The sequence below is a fragment of the Rousettus aegyptiacus genome, unplaced genomic scaffold (genome assembly GCF_014176215.1).
Source record: "Rousettus aegyptiacus isolate mRouAeg1 unplaced genomic scaffold, mRouAeg1.p scaffold_m13_p_2, whole genome shotgun sequence".
Classification (NCBI taxonomy): domain Eukaryota; kingdom Metazoa; phylum Chordata; class Mammalia; order Chiroptera; family Pteropodidae; genus Rousettus; species Rousettus aegyptiacus.
The window spans coordinates 45,994,000-46,017,598 of record NW_023416295.1 but is presented as its reverse complement, the minus strand read 5'-3'; the positions used below and the strand labels follow the sequence as shown (position 1 = coordinate 46,017,598).

Below are 23,599 nucleotides of genomic sequence, written 5' to 3'. Positions count from 1 at the left end.
GGTACAGTGAGGCAAGTCAAAGCAAGTGCTATGCCCAATGTGTACTGTCCACACGTTACACAAACGTGATTTTTTTGGAAGTTATTAGCAAATCAAAGGCAAAAATGATAATCGATACATGAATTTATAGTTTTTACTTTCATACACTTTTAAAGTATTTGAAACAAATACCTGGTCTTCCCTTCCACTCCCAGAATTTTTTAATTAAAAAAACTTTTTTTAAAAAAGCATTTAGTCTGGATTCTAGAACTTATGCCCAACTATAATCCCAAGTGGGTATTTTAAAGTCACATATAATATTGACACAGCTAGAAATTCCTATATTAAAACTTTTTACTGCTCCAACTACATTTATTCTCATTTTGCAAAGGAAACAAACCAAGCTATCTATTAAATTTAAATTTGATAAGTAAATATGAATGATTCAATACTGCCTAATTTAATCCTTTTTATTTTTTTCTTAAATTCTCTCAGTGTAAATTAATTAGGAGACTCAACTTGGAAAGTAAACATCAGGGAAAGCTTTTTCATCCATTTTATACTTTTTAATAAGAGGAAAAATATTAAAGTCAAACATAGCAGTTAAGTACATATACATGTGTTTGTGTGTGCAGATATATGTCTAGGTATATCTGGAGAGGAAAAACTCACCATTTGTTTTTCTTTCTAATGTAGTCTTTTTCAGAAAGATTAACCAAGTAGACCATTGGTTTTGAAGTCAGAAATAAATGTTTATTCAACACTTCAATCTAAAGTGGGAGAGAAAGAATTCTTTTTAAAACTTGAGTAAATATTGAGTAAGTCATTAAATAGCTTGCAAGTAAACTGTTTAAACAAACAGCTATTTTCATTTTCATAATTCTTGTTTCTAAAAGATTGTTATATCAGGAATAGGGGAAAAAAGATAACAAGTCTGGGAAAAAGCCATCACTGACAGAACTAAAGTTTAACTAGATATAAAAATAAGTGTAAAATAATGGTGACTCTGATTTGTTCTCTTAGAAATCAAAGATAAGGCAGTAATAGATGGCATGATAATTATAACTTACCTCTTTGTCATTCCAATCATGATAGAAGCGAACAGGTTTCTTCTGATCTATAACCCAGGATTTGACTTTGCACATTATGTCCTATACACAATTAAGAAAAAAGTAAATACAAGGTGAATACTAAGCATTTAGACAGCAAATACTAAAACTAATAGAGAAACTAAATCACACAGATAATTATTTTCAATATCTCATTAAAAAACAAATACCAATGAAACGTTGTAGCATTAAAATATTAATATATAAATGTGGAATATTAGCAAAATTAGTAAAAGTTAAAAATTTCAAGACAATTCAACTACAACAAAGACTACGGAAGTTAGTAATATCTCAACATTACCTAGTGATGCCACCTGCAAGATAAACATGCTATTAGGAAATAGGGGTACACTAGAGAGACCGAATTACAATTTTTTTTCCTTAAAAAGAAAAACTAACAAATAGATGAAATTGAGCCTATTATTGATAATCTACTCTCCAAAATATTAAATCAACTCACCAAAACCCTTTTTATTCTGAATTAATTTTTTGCCAACACCTTCTCCCTGCCCACTTCTCCTGTCCCCACTTCAACAATCCACCCTCCCCCCAACCTCAACCTGCCAAAGCCTCCATTACACAATGGCAAGAGCCCTGCACTGGTGACCTCCAACCAGCTGCATTCACTTTCAGAACATCTCTCTCTGCTGGAAATCTAAAGGCCTTTTAGTTAGCAAGCTAGTGTGCATTCAGAAGGAGTAACTGCAGGAAGAGCCCAATGTGCTTTGTTTCTCTGGCCTTTCTTCACAGAAAGATTAATCATCTGTGAAATGGAAACGGCAAACAGCAAGTGACACAAACTGAACCCTTCAAGCCTTTCCTCATCAGTTTTGTGGTTCTGAATCTAAAAGCTGCGTGTGGCAAGGTTCTCCTTACAGGCAGGTGTTAATAAAAGGCTCTAGGGTCTGAAAGGTCAAACTTAGCTCTTCCAGAAGAAGTGCATTTGAGAGTCATCTGTTTTTTTGTTGTTGTTAAAGATAATTTATAGATGTTTAAAATATGCATTTTTCAAAATTTATTATAATACACAATTATTACTAATAGGTTTCTTGGAGTATCATCGATGGATTTTTCTTTACCATAAATCAGTTATTCGTCTATAAATATCCACTTGTATAAATTACCTCAATATTTAGTATACCCTCCTTCCAAATCTTGCTGTTACCAACGGGAAAAATAAGGAAAAAGCCTTATATCCTTAGATCCTGATTTAAAACACTCCAGGAAAAGGACTTCCCACAGATTTTAACAAGGAAGGGGCAAGCTAAAAACTTTTAATGAAATCTAACATGTTCTGCTTAAGAATAATCACTTTTACTCTTCTATAACTGAATTTCACTCATAAATGTTTAAAAGTGGCTAATGTAACACCATTTCCTACAAGGAGAAGATCAAAGTGCTATATTACAAATGCATTATGATTAAAAAAGCCCTGTGCAGCCTTGCTATTAACTGTTCTTTAAACCCTAAAAGGCTTCCCATAGATCTCACTTGGCACTGCATATACAACCTTTGACAAGTAATGTAGACCATTTTTATTCATTGCCTAAAATTGTAGGCAATTATGTGCGTCACACTGGCCACCTGCAAATTCTGAATGCCTGCTCCAGTTGTCAGTGCAAAAAACTAATGTCGGAGGGGATTAATCTAGGGGGAGAGAGTCCTCTTTAATGGCTCCAGCAGGTGAAATGGCCCAGCTGGTTACTATGATGAGTGGCCAGAACAGCTTATGTAGAGACACGCAACAAGATTATACAAAAGAAGGAGAAAACAGTGGTACCATCTTATATTTGGTTACATTAGTTTTTTCAATTAAAGAAAGAAAAAAGAAAATAGACAAAAGAAAGCAAAACCAAAAATACAGAAGGAAATCAAATTTTAATCATATAAAAAGTGTCAAATACTTTCGTAACTACAAACATTTTTACAAAACCAAAGGACCTCAATAAATACTAATCACTAGTGAAGGAATTTCAGTATTTCTCTCATTTTAAATTAACTAGAGCATCACTTCAGACATAGAAATCTTATCACAAAAGCTTTTTGGCATTAGTTATGTTTTCCCCCCCTCTTCACACCAACATATTATATTACAAATAGAAACAATCAAATTTTAGAATTAACTCATAAAGTTCTCAAACAGTATATTCATTAAAGCTATGTTCAAATCCTTTTAGAAAAATTTCTAAATTATAACTAAGTTTTTGAATAGTTAAAAATAAAAATAGTTTAAAATTTAAAATATTTTATTTTCTACCTGGTTCTTAATTATCCCCACAAAAGATTTAATAGCCAAGAAAAGATACCTTAGATTACTAAAAGACATCAATTTTACTTAAGACAAATAAAAAAATAAATTGCTTTCAGATTAGATTATCTTATAGAAGTGACTGTATGATATAGTTGCAATGTACTGTTTTTCTAAAAGTAAAAAACTGAATTTTAGCAAAAATTAGAAGATGTTATAGTCTTTACCTGAAAAACTTCTCATCAGATGAAAGAAAACATTTGGACTTATTTGTATATAATACTTAAGAGATTGACTAAATCTTTTTCTTACACTAACACATATATTAATAATTATGGTTAAAACAATAAAAGGTTCCAATTCACTGAATTTAATCTAATACACATGTAATCTACTTTTAACAAACTGGAACACAGTAAAAACATAAAATAAAAACACTTTAATGCTTGATAATTAGAAGTTACTTTAGGATTTCATCTTTCTTTAGTAATATCATTATGTAGAAATACAGATGTAGGAGGAAGAATGTTTTGATAACTGTAGCAAGTTCCTCATTTTCAAAATAAATTCTGTACAAGATGGAGATTGTGCAAAAAGTCCTGGCTATTTTAACTTTTTGGTTACATGGCAGTGATATGAGTATACATACTTGTTCTAGAGGTAACAGCTTAATGCTTAAGTGTGGGAATAAATCCTAGGTCTACCATTCACCGGGTCTGTGACCTATTAATTACTTCATGACAATACCATCTACTTCCTGGGGGCTGTTCTGAAGATCAAAATAGATAATGCCTAGATGGTGTGTAGTGCAGTTCTTGGCACAGAGTAAGTTCTTAATAAATATGAGTTGTTGCCATTATTATTATAATTGTTGAAAGACTAAGTATCAGTGATCTACAAAATGGCAATATATTTTCTTGGGTACTCCTTTAAGGCACATACACATCTTCTACATCTGAATAATTGTTCATTAGACTTTTTCTTCAAATTTCTGAAAGTTACCAGCAGTATTGTTTTTTTTTTTTTTTTAGAGAAATCTCAATTTGGCTTCTGGTCTTAACATTCTACAAAGACTATCTTTTGCTGAATAATTATCTTTTAACTGCAAAGAAACAATTCAAACTCACTTTGAATACCTCGCTCTTCTACTTTTTACTCTTCTGAGTGTCTCATACTTCATTTAGAAATGTTCTATTTTCTTGATGTATTATTATTGTTAATAACAGCTATAATGTATTTAGACTCAGGGAGGGTATGTGACTTGTTTAAATTCCCATAGTAGCAGTAAGTGGTACAGATGAGATTCAAAACCAGATCTAACTGACTTGAAAATTCATGTCCTTTCCTATGTCCCTGGCCTATTTCTCTTCTTTACTGCCTTTCTAACTGCTCTTTGTTTAGCGTAGGCATTCCCAAGGTTGTTATTCAAAGTCCTCATTCTCATTTCAGGTCATGAGAGAAATATTTGAGTATAATATCTGATTGCCAACCCATGTATCAAAAAAATATTTTTTTTTCTTTGCATAAAATAACACAACCCAGTTATTTACTAGACTTTCTAAGACGAATTACTAGACTTCTCTATTTTGGTATTGTACAGTTCCCACAGCAGGAATTATTAACCTCCGATCCAAAAATGGATTTCAGAGTTTCCCGAACCCTAAAATTGTATATAAAGTTCTGTGTTTATGTGCCTTTGAGGAACGACAGCACATATCTTCCAAATGCTTTTAAAAGGGATTTATGATCCCAAAATGCAAGCACTATGGCTGTGACTCTGTGACAATACTCAAATTCCCCCAAAACAGCCTAGTAAGTAAATGTTCCAGGTCCATGGACTCCCAGACCTGAATTTAGACACTGACCTAAAACTTGCTTCAGCCAGACCCTACACTCAAAATTCATCCCTCCTGATAAACACTGTGCAGATAAAAATTCTAGCCACTATGTTTATCTAACACAATTCCAGTTAAAAATCATAACAGAGAAATTGGAGAATATTATAAATTGAATATATTATTATTCTAAAAGAATGACTTGCTTTACTATATTTTTTAAATAAACCATAAAGCTACAGTAATTAGAATAGTGTGATACTAGCACCAAAAGAGAGATATAGATTAGAAACAACCTAAAACCCAATAATTAGAGATTTGCTAATAAATTATGGAACATTCATATAACAGAACGGTTTCATTCATTAAGACATAGCTACATATACATTTTCATGGGGAAATGTCCAAAATATATTGCTAAGTGAAAAAAAGCAGGTTCAGAACAATAGAATAAGTTAAGAATATGGATTTTGTCATCAAACAGATTTGGGGACAAGTCCTGGCTCCACCATTTTCTAGCTATGTAACTTTGAGCAGTTACTCAATCTAAGTCTGTTTATGTAAAATTAAGATAATAACTCTAATTCAAAATATGGTGATTGTGAGAATTACACGAGAAAATGCATGTAAAGTAAATGCCATAGCCCCGGGCACATGGTAAATATGCAATAGATATTAGTATCATTATTTATGGAAGAATGCATAATGTGATCCCATCTGTGGTTTTGAAAGTATACATAATACATTAAATAAATGTTCTCGAGAAATGAAATTAGACAAATGCCATATCAAACTGTTAGCAACAGAAATCTCTAGAAGACTGGATTCCAGAGAGACTTCCCTTTCTCCTTTCTTTTTTTATTTATATTTAAGCAGTATATATCATCTTTAGAATAGGAAACAAAATAAAGGTATATTCACAGAGTAAGGGGGTAGAGAAGACTTCATTTATTCTTTGGCCACCATATGTAATCCTAAATTTGATGGCTAAATGGATAGACTTGGCAGTTTATCAAGGTGACTCACTTTTATTCTGTAATAATTATAGCCTCCAAGTCTGATACTTTCCTCTAGCCAAACCCACTACTTTAATACCTAGTGCTCACATCCAGATGAACTGACCTATGATGGCTTAAACACACAGCCAACGATACACTCAGACCAGAGGAAGAGATGCAAGGCTTCCAGCTCCAAACAGTCTGGCTGGAATTCCACTAATATAGCTTCCTCCTGCTCCAACTCAAAGTATCCCCTTTAAATATTCCAAATCTGGGCTTGCTCTCATGAAAGAGACCTCCACTGTATATTATAACTTGATATTTAGGATCTGCTTGAATCAGAATATTAAACATTTGTTGCTCTACTGGATGAATGCTCCCGGACTACCATCTTTCTATTTACTTTAGTGACTAAAGCTCCCAGAAAAGAATTAGGCAACAAAGAGCGAACTAAGACAACTGGCAGCAATGCTCTGCATGGCTGTGTGTGTGTGTGTGTGTGTGTGTGTGTGTGTGTGTGTGTGTGTGTGTCTGCCTGTAAGAGGTATGAGTCGAGAGATGCATGTGTGTAAGGGGGATATCCTTAATAATTAAAGCAATAGGTTAATAATCTGGGTAGAATGTATATTGGAAGTTGTGGGGTTTTGCTATGTGATTCACTACAATAAAGAGTGAGAATTTAGCCTAGCAGTGGTCCTGGCCCCAGGCAGCTATAATATTGACAACAAGAATGAACACCAATTCATTCCTGAGGTATAGAGCTCAGCAGAGAATTTGACCATTACTGAGAAGAAGGAGGCAACTGTCCCTATGATTCCTGTAAGTCTGAATGGATTCCACCATATTCAAGGAAGAATGGTGCGCGGAATCCACAAGCTGATTTTAATTTTTAAAAAAAGGCTACTGGATTAGGAGAGTCCTAAAGGAAGAAAAAAATGATCACACACACTCTCTTTCTCTCACTTTCCCTTCTCTCTCCTTTTCTTTCTCCCTTTCTCTCCCCCTCCTTCCCTTCAGCACCCCCCGCCCCCATGAATTACCTAGCATAGGTGGCAGAGTTCAAAAAGCCCAGCATCTATGAAGCGGGAGCAAAGGCCATAAAGAGTACACAGTGAGGTCAGAAAAAATGAGTAAGATGTCAAGAGAGTTAATAAACTAAGAAAGATTTTTAAGGAAACCAAAACCAAAGAAGGAAAATAATCCAAATAGGAGATTGAATTGATATGGCAGAAGATAAATAGTGGTTTGAAAGTCAAATGTGAGAAGAGGTTATACTGAAGTATAACATATACTCAGTGTAACATACATAAGTTACATACAGCTTGGTGAAATATCACGGAATAAAGATATGGCTGTAACTACCACCCTGATAACATAGAGAATGTTATTAGTAATGAAGTCACAATGTTCCACTCCTTTCCAAAGATAATTAACTATTCTGGCTTCTTTGCATTACAAATTAGCCCATTATTGGAATTTATAAAAATAAAATCATACAGTCTGCATTGTGTTCAGCTTTCTTGTTTGATATTGTGAAATCCATCCATGTTGTTAGATGGAACAGTAGTTTGTGTTTTCTTTGCCATGTAATATTCCACTGTAGAAACAGTCCATAATTTATTTATCCATTCTACTGTTGATAGAAACTTGGGCTGTTTATGCTTTAACATTTTTGATGCTATTAAAGCTATTATGAATAAAGCTGCTATAAAACACTCTTGTACATGTATTTGGATAAATTTGTGCATACATTTCTCAAGTATATACCTAAGATTAAAACTGCTTGGTCACAGGTCATACATTTACCCAAACTTAGTATATATTGCTAATTAGTTTTCAAAAGCAGATATATTACTTTACAACGTCCATCAGCACTGTCTGAGAATTCCATTTGCTTACCATTCTTTCCAACACTTGGTACTATCATTTTTCTTAATTTAGGGTAAGTGTGTGGTATCTCACTATAGTCTGAATATGCATTTCCCTAATGATTAATGGGTCATTTTCTTGTTCATGAAATACTTGTTTAAGTATTTTGCCCATTTTTCTTTTGGGATGTCTTTTTTTATTTATTTGTAGTTCTTCGTATACCCTGTAGACAAGTTCTTTTAGATACTGCAAATATTTTTTTACTCTATACCTTACATTTTCTCTTTCTTATTTAACAGAGGTCCTAATTTTAATGTAGTCCAATTTTCTCCAATCTTTCCCTTCATAGTTATTTTGTGTCCTGTTTAAAAAAATAATTATGTATTCCGAGGTCATGAACATATTCTATGTTATATTATAGATGTTTTATTCTATAAGAGTTTCTCTTTTTACTCTATGTAATCTTTATGTATAGTGTGAGGTGGGTGAGGATTTATTCTCTCTCCCACAAGGTTATCTAACTGAGCCAACACCATTTCTTGATAAAAGCATTCCTTTCTCCATTACTTTTCAGTGACATCTCTACCACGAATCAAACTGTGCCTGTATATATCCTTTCTGTTGTATTGGTCAATTGTCTATCCTTGACTGTCTTAATTACTGCAGATCTATAATAGTCTTGATATAAAGTTGATGTATTCCAAGTCCTCCAACTCTGTTCTTCTTTGAGACTATCTTGCTTATTTTTGGACCTTTGCATTTCCATGTAAAATTTAGAACCAGTTTGTCAATTTCTATGAGAAAAACAACATGCTAGGACTTCAACTGGGATTTGCTTGCATCTATGGATCAATTTTGGAGGTATGACATCTTTAAAATATTGAGTCTTCTAATCAAAAACATGGTTTATTCATTCATTTCTCTCAATAATGTTTTATAGTTTTCTGGGTAGAAATTTTAGAGAACTTTCCCTAGATTTATTCATAAGTATTTGAATTTTTCAAATGCCTCTACAACTCTCATCTTTTTAAAATTTTTTCTTTAAGTTCTGGGTTATGAAATAGAAATAATTTTTTATATTGACCTGGTATCCATCTACTAATTGCAGTGGTTTATTTCCCCAGTTCTGTCATGTTTTCTAAATATACAAACATGCTGTCTGTGAATAAGGCACTTTCCATTTATCTTATCTAATACAAGAATTCTAGTACAAGATTGAATAGAAGCAGTGAGAGAGCATGACTTGCTTTGTTCCTGATATGAGAGGAAAAGCTTTCAGTATTTTACCATTAAATAAGGATAATTGTTTACACAGGCTTTTTTATAGATACTCTTTTTTCAGATTAGGAAGATTATCCTCTATTGTTAGAGGTTTTTTAAATTGTGAGTGATCAAATATTATCAAATCCTTTTTCCAATGTATAAAGATCCCAGGACTTTTCTCCTTTAGTGTTTTATTAAATTTTGAATGGCAAACCTACTTTGCATTCTTGGAATTTTAGTCTTATTAAATTATCATTAATATTTACTATTGGATTCGGTTTGCCGATATTTTATTTAAGATTATGCATTTATGTTCACGAAAGAGATTTATCTTATAGAGAAAGGACTACTCAGATTTTTGTTTCTTTTTATATTAGTTTTGTTAAGTAGTCTTTTAAGAAATTTATTTCACATATTTTTCAAATCACTGTAATAAGTTGTTTGCAATATCTTGTTAACATAATAATGTCTGTTGGATCTGTAGTAATATTATTCCTTTTTTATTCCTGATAATGGTTGTATGCTTTTTTTCCCCTCATCACCCTTGATAAGAATTTACCCATTTTAATACTGTTTTTAAAGACCCAAGTTTTGGCCTTTTTGGGTCTCTTTGTCACATTTCTTTCTTTTCTGTTTTATTAAGGTCTGCTTTCATCTTTATTGTTTCCATCTACTTTCCCTGGGTACTTTCTCCTTCCATGGATACTTTGAGATCACTGATTTTATCCTTTCTTACTTTGGATATATATGTGTAAAACTGTAAATTTATAGAACTTGATTGTATACATCAGACAATAATACAACAAATACAATATAACAAATACTGACTGATATTTTACATTTCCATTATCATGGATTAAAAATATTTTATTTCCATTACGATTTCTTCTTTAGAACATGAAGTCTTTTAGAAGTATACTATTTTAAACATTTATGAATTTTCTAGTAATCTTTTTTATTATTGATTACTAATTTTGATTTCATAGTGGTCAAGTATCATGCTTTTTGATTTCTATCATTTGAAATTTGTTAATTTGCTGTATGGCCAATTTTGGTAAACATTCCATTTGTGCTTGACAAGAATCTATATTCTGTGGTTGTAAGGTGCAGTATTCTATATATCTCAATTAGGTGAAGTTACTTGATCACGTTGTTTAAATTTTCTATATCTTTACTGAAATTCTGTCTGCTTGTTTTATCAATTACTCAAAGGAATATTAAGATTTTCTTTCATGACTGTAGATTAAGGTCTTTTTTAACCTTTTAGTTCTATCAGTTTTTGCTTTACATATTTTGAGGTTGTATTATTACTTAGTTTTATCATATTTTTAGGCATATACATATTTAAAATTATTTTATCTTTCTGGTATATTGAATATTTAGCATTAGCAAATGATCTATTTTAACGTCTTTAAAGTCTATTTTAATATTAGTATAATACGACAGCTTTTTTTGGGGGGGGGGATGGCTTATACAGTATATATTTCTCCATCCTTTACTTTCAATTTTTCTGTCTTAATGTTTAAGATTTGTGTCATGTAAGCAGCATAGAGGTGATATTTTAAAATCCAATCTGACATTCTTTATGTCATTTAATTTTTAAAATTTTATTGAGGTGAAATTCACAAAAACATAAAATTGACCATTTTAAAGTAATTTAGTACTAAGCATTTAGTTTATTCATGTTATGCAACCACTACCTCTATCTACTGCCAAAACTTTTCCATCACTCCAAAATAAAACCCCATACTCACTAAGCAATTTCTCCTCATTCTCCCCTCCCCACCAGCCCCTGGCAACTACCAGTATACTAAACACAGTTCTGTATCTATCAATTTACCTATTCTACATATTCCACACGTATGGAATCATACAATATGTTACCTTTATGGCTGGGTTCTTTCACTTAGCATAATGTTTTCAAGGTTGATCCACATCTAGTATCAATACTCATTTATTCATAAGGCTGAATAATATTCTATCATATGTATATACCACAATTTATTTATCCATTCATCTCCTGATAGACATTTGGGCTGTTTTCACCTTCTGGCTATTGTGAATAGTGCTGCTATGAACATGCACATACATATATTTATTTGCATACCTGTTCTCAATTCTTTTGGAAATGTCAATCTAGCACTGGAACTACTTGGCCATATGGTAATTCTATGTTTAACTATTTGAGGAGCCATCACTCTGTTTTTTAATTGGAGTATCATAACATTTTTACTCCATTACTGCTCCCCTTACCACTGTGCTATTATTATTATATATTTTAACTGTATATCTACATATCAAAATCGTGAGATAGTTTTATTTTTTTGTTTTTACTTTTTCTTTGAAATAATTTCAAACTTATAGAAAAGCTACAAAAATAATAGACTATCTCTACACCCAGGTTCATTAATGTATCATTTTGCTGTATTTGTTTTATCCTTTCTCTATCTCTACATATGTATATATGCATATACACAGACAAAAAATAGGCATATTATTATATCCTTATAGATACATACTGCCAGAATTCAGTGATGAACTAGGTATGAGAAAGGACAGAAAGAGAATGTGTCAAAGATGACTAGGTTTCTAGTTTGCATAACTAACAGATAGTGGTACATTTCTCTGAGCTAAGAACAGTGGAAGAATAGCAGGTTTGAGGGAGGGAACACTTGAGTTTGATTTTAGATGTGCTAACTACAAGATGTCTTTGAGAAATCCATGAGATGCCAAGTCGGGAATTAAATATAATTGTCTTTAGCTCAGAGGTACAAATCTGGAAGTTATTTTTATTTAAATAGTAACTGTAGCAATGGATAGAAATTTGAGAAAAAAAGAAACTAAGATTCAACTTGAAGTAGGGCCAATATTTAATAGCAAAGGTATAAGAGGATGAGCCTGTAAACACACAAGCAAACAAACAAACAAACCTGAGAAGTTGCTAGAGAAGTAGGAGGGAAACCAGGAGAATGTAGTCATGGAATATGAAGAAAGAGTAGTTCAAGCAATGACCCGACAGTATCCAATGCTACTGACAAACCTGAAAATGTACACTGGATTTAACAATGCAAAAATCACTGATAACTCTGGTGAAATCTGTTTTGAGTATAAATCAGATAGACTGGATTGAGTTGTTAAGAGGTGGGGAAAAATAATTCTTTAAAGAAGTTTTTAAGGAGAGTAGAGAAAATATGGCAATGAAGTGATGAGGAGTATGGCATTCAGGAAGAAGTTTCTTTCTTTCTTTCTTTTTTTTAAGATTAAAAAAGCCACTCTAAGTAGCTGATGAAAGCAATCTAGTTTGAGAGGGACAAGTTGTATATACAAGAAAGGATTATTGGTGATCAAAACAAAACTTTGTACTGCAATAAAAACTACTGGATTGAATACATTAAAGGAATGAACTTTATGATATGCAAATCTATCTTAATACAGTCACTTAAAAGCAACAAAGAAAAGAAAAAAGAAGGGATGACTAATAGTGCAAGTTTTCTGAAAACTTAAGAAGTGATAAGATCCAAAGAAGTGGAATAACTAGTCACAGATAAGAGTAAATAAGTAGGCTTTAGATTTGGCTAGTGGAAAACTGAGAGAATTCTTGTCTGATGGCTTTTATTTTGATCTTTGAAGTTGGAAGCAAGGTTATCTGTTGAGGGTAGGGATGGATCAAAGTAGGGACTGGGCACATATAAGAGGTTTGAGGGGCTAGAGAAGCAGTTCAGCAGAGTAGGAGGGCAAACAGCAAAGTTGGTATAGCTGAGGGCCCACTTGAGGTTGGTAATAATGAGTTTCTAGGGATACTAATGTCCTATTTGTAATTTTCTCCATCTGTGTTGGCTACGGGCAAGGAGAAAGTTGACAGGTGAAAATGTCAAGGAAAATATGCCTATAGCATATATACCATAACATCAGTTCTTATATGAATTCACTCCCTTCAGGGTGGATGTGAACTGATTGGGTCTAAAGTAGTCTGGCCTCAAATGAATCTAATCCTCGTGACCCTTGCCCCGAACACAATACACTTTTTTGTGTAATCCTGAAAAGGTCTTAAACAGTTTTGTATTTCCTAACTGCTATCCTCAAATAAATAATATTGAGCACTGAGACTATAATTGCTAAGGCTCATACCATTTTAAACGGTATACTAAACACATTATCCAACATGGTGCTTTACTCTCAGTATTCTCCTAAAAGAATTTAACTCAGTCCACAGGTTCTTCTGAGGAGGCAGTCTTAACCACAACACAGTTTCCTGGCAAGAACTGGCAGGCACTTGACCTATGAAGTTATCTCATAAAGAAAGAAGAAGGGGGAAAAAAAAACTCTGCCAAAATGGGAATAAGCTGAGGCAATCAGATGCCTGCTCTGAGGATTGAAATTAGGAAATACCAAGATAATAGAATGAGACTTAGACCGAAAGGATATACTGAAAGACAAGATAGAGTGAATTACAAGACATGACAAATAAGCAAATTGTAAGTAAGCAGAACTTATGTAGAAGCAGAAATCATGAATAAAAGCAGCATATATAAAACAGCAGATGAAGTCTAGCAGGAAAAAAAAAACATTCCAATGAAGCATATATGAAGAACATATGAGTTACATGAATGGCAGGGTACCATCAAAGAAGATGCTAGACTTCTGGTGAATTCCTGGCTGCTATCCTGGGATGATTTACAATTCAACTCCAAAAGGCCTGGCTATACCAGGCTATACCTGCTCTTGAGTATTTTTGGATTTCCATTTCCCTTCTCGCCTTTTATTTAAAAATTAAAAATCCATTTCTTGAAATAGCCTAAGTTGAGTCTGTTCCTTACAACTAAAATACTCCAATTAAAACACACACACACACACACACACACACACACACACACACACACACACACTAAAACTTGAGATTCAATAAGTCAAGATTTTCACCTCTAGCAGATACCTATTTGTTCACATAATGTATTAGCAAATAGAAGTGAAAAATTTGCCCTTACAATCTTAAAAGAAAAACAATAATTTGCTTAAAATAATGATTATAAACTGAGAACATAAAATATTTTACGCAGTGTTAAATGACCATTAGATTAATACTGGTCAATTATGCTTACATTCTCACTCTTCTCACTTCAGTTCATGAAAAAGGAGACAACTTTACCTCAATTTTTCCCACTGGTCTAAGAGCATCACTGTCAGAAACTCCTCATTTATGTTGAGAATAATTACTATGATAATCATTTCTCCAGGACCCAGGAAGTAGTTCTACCTACCATAGTTTGATTCCTGCACCGGTATTGCCACAACAAATTAAACAACTTGTCGTTCTTAACTTTGAAAATTTTATAATCCCTTTCCTAGCTTTGGGATATTGTGTATTATGCAGACTCAATAATGAACTCCAATAATTTCTAATCACATTCCTGGTTCATACATTTTTAAATGGTCTGCTATATTTAATAAATATGTTTAACTTTAGGGCTCATTTCTATAAGCTTATTTTACAAAAGCAATAAAACCGAAGTAGAAAACATTTAAGAGGGAAGCATTCATAACTCTACCTCCCTAAGTCAGTATTATCACTTAATATTCATTCTAGACTATTTTCAATGGAGAGTTCTTCAAAAATGTTATGACCACAATGTACTTGTATAACAATGTTCATAACAGTATCATGTACAATAGCCAAAATGTAGAAACAACTTAAATGTGCATAAAATGTGGTATATAATATTATTCAGCCTTAAAAAGGAGTGAAATTCTGTTACATACTAAAACATGGATGAACCTTGAGAACATTATGGTAAGTGAAATAAGCCAGATATGGAACAAAAATTGTATGATTCCACTTAAATGAGGTACCTAGAACAAGCAAATTCATAGACCAAAAAAAAAAAAAAAAAAAAAGGAGACTAGAGATTACACATGAACTAGGAGGAGGAAATGGGGAGTTGTTATTTAAAGGATACAGAGTTTCAGTTTGGAAATGGTAAGTGGTGGTGGTTGTACAGCATTGAGAATATACTTAATGCCACTAAGTTGTACATTTAAAAGTGGTTTAAATGGTCAATTTTATGTTATTATAGTCTGCCACAACAAAAACTTTTTTTTTTTTAAGTAGGAAACTTCTGCTTTAGGCTCTGCCTTAAGAAACGGGAATGGAGGAGCAGCAAAGGAGAAAGTTTTAGAAAATGAACCTACATGAAACCAAAATGTTTAGTTCACTGTCAGGAGAACTGAGAAAATGTAAGGCAAGGCCAAATCACAGAGAAATTTGTGAGCCAGGGACTTTACATTGGTAGTTTCTAATAGGAAGATGGTGAGGTATTTTAATTAAAGGAATAACATAATTAGAACTGCATTTTATATTTGTGGAAAACAAGAACAATAATGGAAGTAAAAAAATCAGTTAAACTGCAAAAATAAATTAAGTACAAATGAGGCCCAAACTAAGCAAGTCATAAAAATGAGAAAAGAAAAGATATAGCGAAAAATTAGAAGATAAAATCAATAGTATTGGATGTAAATGGTAGAGAAGAGTCAAAGATATTTGTTTTCAGTTCAAACAATTTGGTTCCATTAACTAGGTTAGAGACTATCAGGACAGAGAGAATATAGGGAAAAAGATGAATAAACACAGCTTAGCCTCACCAAGTACTTTTAGTATCTTGTTCTTTTAGAAGTGATCTTTTTAAGTCATATAAGACTAGTTCTGAAAGGATACATAAGAATCTAAAGAGGAGAAAGGGTAAATGAGGAGACAGAGTGGGATGGAGAATTATGTGTTTATAGTATACTCTTTTGAATCTTTTGATTTTTAGTGAAAAACATATCTATTACAGATTAAAATATTTTAAATTATTTTTTAAAGTTATATAAAAATCAACTTTAAAAGCTGCTGTAAAAATAATGAGAAGAAATCTGCTAATGGCTGTATGTTTTGGGGGACATTAATTATTTAACTTGGAGATATTGATAGGAAAAAAAAGACATTAATTATGTCCAGTTGCCTTCTTTAGAGTGTGATCTTATCTGGGAAATAGTTCAGATGAGGCCATACTGGAGTAGGTGGGCCCTTAATCCTTTTATGACTGGTATCCTTAGAAAAGGGAAATTTGGACAGAGACAGAGAGGGAGGATGGCCATGTGAAGATGGAAGCAGAGACTGGGCTTATAGTGCCACACACCAAGAAATACCTGGGTCTACTCGAAGTGAAAGAGCTAAGAAAGGATTCCCTCCTAGAGGCTTCAGAGGGAGCATGGCCCTGCCAGCACCTCAATGTCAGATTTCTAGCCTGTGGAACTGTGAAAGAATACATTTCTATTGTTTTAAGCCATCCAGTTTGTGGTACTGGTTATGCCAGTCCTAGGAAAGAATACACTTGGCTAATTAATACCATTAGGAAATGTTTGTCCCATTCTTATCTTCTTTATAGTGCCTCAGTTTTATGACAGACGGCAAGACCCACTATAAAAGGTATCTTTATGTTGGAATTTATCAACCATACACTTAAAGATTCTGATTTAGCATTAAAAAGTTGGTTCATGTTTTATGTTAGACTATTTAATCCAAGTTTTCCCAGCTTATTCACATTAATATACAAATGACATCCAAATCTAGAAAATATAAACTTCATAGAGAGGCTTGAATGCCAAATTTCTAAAAGATTATCCAGAAAATAAAGACACATTTGAATGAATATTAAGGAATAATCAGGTAACTACCTAGTGAACAAAGTGATCTACCTATTTTTCTTATAACTTTCAATTAGCTATCTCTTTTATAACCCAGGATATATGTCCAATTAAAGTCTCTGATTCCATTAGCCAAGATCACAAACAAAGAGAAAAAAAAAAAAACGAAGAAGAAACTAATCACAATTGATACCTTTAGGCCAATTGTTAGAGAATATAAGGAAATTTGTTTTTTATTTTTTTAATTATTTTTTTAGAAACTCCCCTACAAGAACTACTTGAGATCATAATCACATAGGCGTCCTCTTTGTATTGGATGAACTAAAGAAAGATCAGAAGTAAGGAAAAATATAAAATACCACTGAATTGAACTTGTGATCCTAAAGAACAACAGAAAATAAAGAGAATAACCAAGATAAAAATTTAAATGTGCATTGATTGGGTGAAGAGACCTGTAGCAGACGGTTGGTGCCTGCCGATATCCCCTTTGCCCTCACAGATCCAGCAGATGCTGATGGCTTCTTATTTGTATGCATCTGTAACTCTGCCTAAGTGCTGTGCTCAGACCACAAAGACTTCAGGTGCCAGGACGTTAACATTCCTAGGAGCAGTTGATAATCAATGACTGATAAAAATTAGTTGATAATTACCTCAGCTTCCTTACTTCTCCAGCAGAAAAACTACAAGACACTTTCCACATGGTCTTCCAGAGGTCTCTAGCAGGACTGAGCCCTACTTGTTCAGAGTTTCCACCTGCTCATTTAGGTACTGGTTTTCTTCCCTTCCTGGTCTTAATTCCCCAATCCCTGATGTGTGCTTCCTGAGACAGATTCCAAGGAAACTACCTGCATTCCAATCCTTGCTTCTGAGGAAACCCAACTTAAAACCTGAACCTAAGTTTAGATTTAAAAGGCAGTCTCACATGACTCAAAATAGCTTTGCAACTCAAAATGGCACAGTCTCAAGAAAACTCATAAGGAGTTTCTTCTTAATCTTTTATATATTATATCGCCTATACAATTTTTCAGGTTAGTGAAGATGGAACTTATCCTAAAGCCTATGACTTCTCATGTGTGCATCTCTTCCAGCTTCACATATTCAACCATATGCCTTTTCCAAGTGTAGTCAAAAACTTCGAAATCTTTCTCCAGTTCAAAGCTAAAATTACAGTTTGAATAGGAAAATAAATGAAATAACCATGATGTTAAGAGGAGTAAAATGAGCTGGGCCTGCTCCAGACTATCGAGGAAATCAGTAGCACAACACAAGTCTCCATGTTCCAAGACCAGGCACTTAAGACCATAATTTATTAACAGTGTGCTTAAGTTTAGAGGTTAATTCTATAGTTGATTTCTCCCTTAATGGCATGAGCTTCCTAATCAACTCTGAGTTTTCCAAACTTATTACAAATAAATGATGGGAAAAATAAGAATCAGTTTCTGAAAATGAGAAAATTAAAAATAAGTACATGTATTAAAAATACATGAAATGTCTTTAAAAAGAAAGAAAATCCTTCCTTTGATGTAAAAGCATAAAGAGCAAGAGCAGTTTATGGAAGATGTTAATAAATGAGAAAATACATAATTAAGGTATTGCACTTTTTAATGTAAAAGATAATTTTTAATCATATTTAACCAAGAGATTCAAAATGGATTTTGAAACATTATAAATTTACTAATAATTATTCACTACGTGACAGAAAACATATGACTATTAAAGATATTAGCATGTTTTCACTGATAAGATTAAAATTATCTACTTTAATAGTGCATTCATTGTTAACCCCTAAGGGAAGACAATTCCTTGTATAAGTCACTTCATCAAATCCACAAAATTCATACATTCAGTCATTTCTATAAAGCCAGTAAATTTTTCATCATAAAACCACACTTTAACACTAAAACTTGAAGATATATATAATAATAATATAAACACAATTACTGCTAAGTATGGCTTCTTAAGTTAAGAACACATTAAATAGCCTGTCACTATGTTTTGTTGCCAAGAAAATGAAGTTTCTCAACAATTTTTAACAGAAATGATCCTTGGATTCTAAAATTTCATAACAACATTAGATATTTTGTGCTTTATTTAAAAAATTTAATCAGGAAAAATGAACTAAAGTATCAAAAGAAAGCATACATTTTTACTTACATATTCAGGTTTTAGTTTTTTATCTCCTCCTCTCACAGCCACTTTTTCTAGTTTATCTATAATGGGTCCAATCATTTCCTCATCCTTAAGCTGAAGCTCTTCATGTATTATTTCTATATCTCGAATAGGATCTACACTTCCTTCAACATGCGTGATATCATCATCTTCAAAAGCACCTAAAATGAATTAAAAGGAAGCAATTCAATAAATAATACAGATCACTGTTAGAATAAGTAATGATTCCTTTTAAGGTTAACAATTTATACAAATTATTCTGAATTCTAGCAGGTAAGACAGCATTTTTCCTATTTAATAATATTTAGGGCACTAGCAGCAATACAAATTCAAGAACCTCAACATTTCAAAAACTGATTGAAATAAATAAAATTATGATCTATACAGAAAGAAAATTATGCTCCAGAACTACTGGCATTTTCAGGTTTGGTACATTAAGATACTGAATTCCAGTCATGAGAGCCTGAAGTTTTAAAGTGCACTATTAGGGTTTCCAAGGGAAACCAGATTTGGGGGAGGCGGGTGAAATCATCTGGCAGACCTCTTCCCTGCTTCAATCTACTTTATCACTGTGGTTCTGACGGTGATTAGATAATGAACCACTCAGACACACAATTTACACAGCAGCTAATTTCATCGGCCTGATTTGAGGGTATGGTTTTTAGGGGGCTATCAAAGAAACAGATGAAGGTGCATTTGTCATATATGAGTGACAACTATTCACACTATCTGAACAAAATTGTGCTGGCCCTTATTAGAAACACATGCTATTATCACATATTTAAAGTGCAGTTGAAGCCATAATTTCAAATTGCCAACTGGAAACATAAGGGTAAAACAACCAGATATTACTGAAGCATGTGTACTGACTTTATGCCCTTTTGAAGACATAATGTGGCAACATAATTCAACTGGGATTTACTCAAATTAAAAGATAAAGAACAGTATCACAAAAATGAACAAATACCAAGTACTAAGATACATTGTAAACAGAAAGCAATGGCATATCCATAAAACACATTTGTAAACTAATTAATTTAAACTAATTTCACTAAAATTACCAATTAGATTATACTCCCAAAATGAGATGTTTTCAAATATAAAGTATCAATTATTTTAGACAGAGGTGTCATAGGAATCATGAAAGAGAGTTCGGTTGAGAAAAATAGTGACTATAGCTCATTCTTACATACCAAAGACCAAGATACTCTCATTAAAAGTTACAAAGTTTTTAAATATTATTTCCCAGAATTAAAAATAATTAAGCTTTTTGTATCTCAATGTGGAATCATTTAGTAATCATAATAAAAATAACTATCTTATTGCAATTAAAATATAAGTATTTAAAATAATACTTAAGTACTCTTGGCATCCAACTGATTGATGTATTACATAGTGCCAAATTCATATGGACTTGAAACGAGGTGGTGGTACATTATATCTTATTAATAAACACAATAGACAGACAGTAATTTAGGTAAATTTTTTGAGTATTTAAAGGTATGAAAGAAGTCTCCCTGGAAGCACAACACTGTACATTTCTTGTTATGATTTGAGGCATCTTACACAAATGGCACAATAAAATAGGATAATAAAAATAAAAGTTAGCTTCCTGGCAGTCTGAGCAACAGAGGAAACAGTTATTTCAGTTACAGAAATAACTTAAACTTTTTCTGACACTCAGAATGAAAAATATCCTACATAGTTGTTTTTATGCCGGGGCCAATGAGTAACTACTATAGTGATATCCTCAACAACATTCCTACAAGTAAAAGCATCTATGTGGCAATTTTGATTACAACCTTCAATTTTAACCGAGTAACAGAAACTTCATAATCATAATTCTTCTGGACGCAAAGAAACTAAAGCGCTCTGATAATCTAAACTAATCCAAATAGAAAAGCTAGAATAAAGGGGGGTAACCACTTATCGATCTTACTGCCTTCATATTATTCCCTTGATTGCACTGTGCCTAGAGTCTGCCAAGAATGATCACTAATCCATTCCCTCTACTATAAGAATAAAAACTCAAACCACAGACTCTATACACACTGGATTAGATTACACTGTTGTTCCTATGCTGGAAGTTAGTATTATTAATATATTTATTTGTATGTGAAGTGGTAACATACTATATGAACATAAATTTATTTTTGATAATAAATATTGCCAAAAATTAAGATAAGTAAAGGAACAGTAAAGCTATCCTTTAAAATGGTATAGCTTTCTTATGAAATGAGACCAGAAACAGGTGTGAAAAGTAAACTTATGGAAAATATGGTGGCCATTTGGGTAACTTCCACTTCTTAGAACTAAAAAATTAGACATTACTTTCCAAAGACATGTTCCTGAGTAAACAGACTTTACCAAACACTTACATTGTAGCATTCTTTTACATCTTATCTTTTTTAGTACAAGATTTAGTGGTTAAGAATAAGAGCTTTGAAATCAGACAGGTTTACTGGTCATATAACCTTAGACAAATCACTGAACCTCTAAGGATCTCATTTTCACATCTTTAAAATGAAATGTTTCTACTTCTCAGAGAGAATGGGTATGATCAAATCAGATAATATATGCAAAGGGTCAAACAGAGAACACACAGAACTCTTTCAGTGACTGAGGCATACACTATTGTTTAAAGATGTAGGAATTAGTAGTTTAAATTTCATGGTAATATACGCAAACATTAATTTTGAGTAATATCATTTCACGTTATTCAATTCTTCAGAACTGGTTAAACTTCATGAGTTTATAGGCTCCCTCTCCCCTCCACCACCAATTTTTACTAGTTCACCAGAACATTTTTACCCGAGTACACAGTCAAAGTTATTTATTTCAACTTCACATTAACTAAAATAATTATCAAAATTCCTCTTTGGCGAAAATATTGGACTGGTAAAGATGACTTTCAATCATCTTGAACTACACTATCTTACACTGAATTGTTTGGTGAGGAAGTTATTTCCATTTCAATTTTCTTTTAGCCCTCCTGATCATGTCAAAGAAAGTCTCAGTTTGCTGCTGGTCATCTTAATGTCTAACATTTATAAATCTTTATATCAACAGAGCAAGCCTCAGCCTCAGAGCTTCTACAGGCCAAAAGCTTCAATAAATATGTAGCTCTCATTGTATTTCATTGTATTTATTTTTATTATCTTCAATTTCAGCAAGTGATACTAATTTTCTACTTACATGAGACAGTTTAAATATTTAGTCAAAAATATGATAATATTTTTTAATAAAATCAAGAAATGTCTGAAAATATTAACTATGGTCATTTTGGTGGTGCGATGTCATCCAATTTTTAAAAACTTTTTTGGTACTGTTCTATATAAAATCGGGTAAAGCTTATGTGTGCTGGGGTGTGGAGAGGAGGGTGTGCTGCTGTATAATACTTTAGCTAGGATAGTTAGGGAGGCCTCTCTGAGGAGATGTTGGAGTGAGACCACAATGGTCAGAATAAGGCAGTAATGTGAAGATCTGAGGGAAAAGTGTTCTAAGAAGTAAGTATAAAAATCCTAAAATGGAAATAATCTCGAAGTGTTTCAGAAATAGAAATATGATTAGTATAGCGAACCACAGCAGAGGACAGTAAATAGAGTTTAAGTTGGGGAAGTAAGGCAGTTCATGTACGTGTGTAAGTTATGGGAGTTTGGATTTTATTCTAGCTGTTAAAGGAAGCCATTGATTGGAGAGTTTTAAACAAGGAGGTGGCAGAGTAATAAGATAAGATTTATGATTTAAAGAGGCCACTCTGGCTACTTTAAAAAGAAGAGCCTTTAAGGAAGGGACAGAATGATGACACAAAGACTAAGTTAGGAGGTGACTATAGTGGTACAGATGAGAGATGACCGGATGAGTGGTAACTTGATATAAAACTGCAGATGTAGAGAAGATGAGAAGTATCTGTACTGGGAATATATTTTAGAGATGGACTTGATATAAGAAAGAAGGTCATGCCTGGAGATAGAAAATTAGGAGTTATCAGATGTGTTTAAAGTTATGGGTCTGGACGACATCATGTAGAGAGAGCACTCTAACACTTAGATGTGTGATAGGGAGGGAGACTTGGCGAAAGAAACTAAGAAGGAATAAGAAAAAGTGGAAAAAGTAGGAGTATGCTTTTATAGGAATGAGGGAAAGAAATGTTTCAAGAAGAAAAGAGTATTCAACTTGTCAGATGCCATTTAGAGGAAAAGAAAGAAGTACAGAAAGCTGATCATTGATTTTGGTAAAAGTGGCTCTTTGAGAAATACTTTAATAGCTATATCTCTTTTCATTACTATCTTTTTCTTCCATATATCAGAGATGAGAACACAACGACTCAAGGATATAAACATAAACCTATTCTCTTATTTCATGTAACTCAAGAGTACAAAAGAGCTAAATTTTGGCATTTCTAGGTTCATTCAGGTTTTGAAGATTCTTCTCTATATAAACTCTAAG

The 23,599-nt window shown here is 32.7% G+C and overlaps 1 protein-coding gene across 2 annotated transcripts in view; it reads right to left on the bottom strand.

The window, feature by feature from the left end:
• Nucleotides 1-23,599, bottom strand: part of OLA1 (Obg like ATPase 1) — a 146,067-nt gene that overhangs the window by 40,331 nt on the left and 82,137 nt on the right. For both annotated transcript variants that reach the window (XM_016134936.2, XM_016134942.2), the window contains exons 5-7: nt 19,136-19,311; nt 1,050-1,130; nt 652-749 (exon numbers count right to left, since the gene is read on the bottom strand). In XM_016134936.2, coding sequence (XP_015990422.1) covers nt 652-749; nt 1,050-1,130; nt 19,136-19,311 — 355 coding nt within the window. The remainder of the gene's footprint in view (nt 1-651; nt 750-1,049; nt 1,131-19,135; nt 19,312-23,599) is intronic.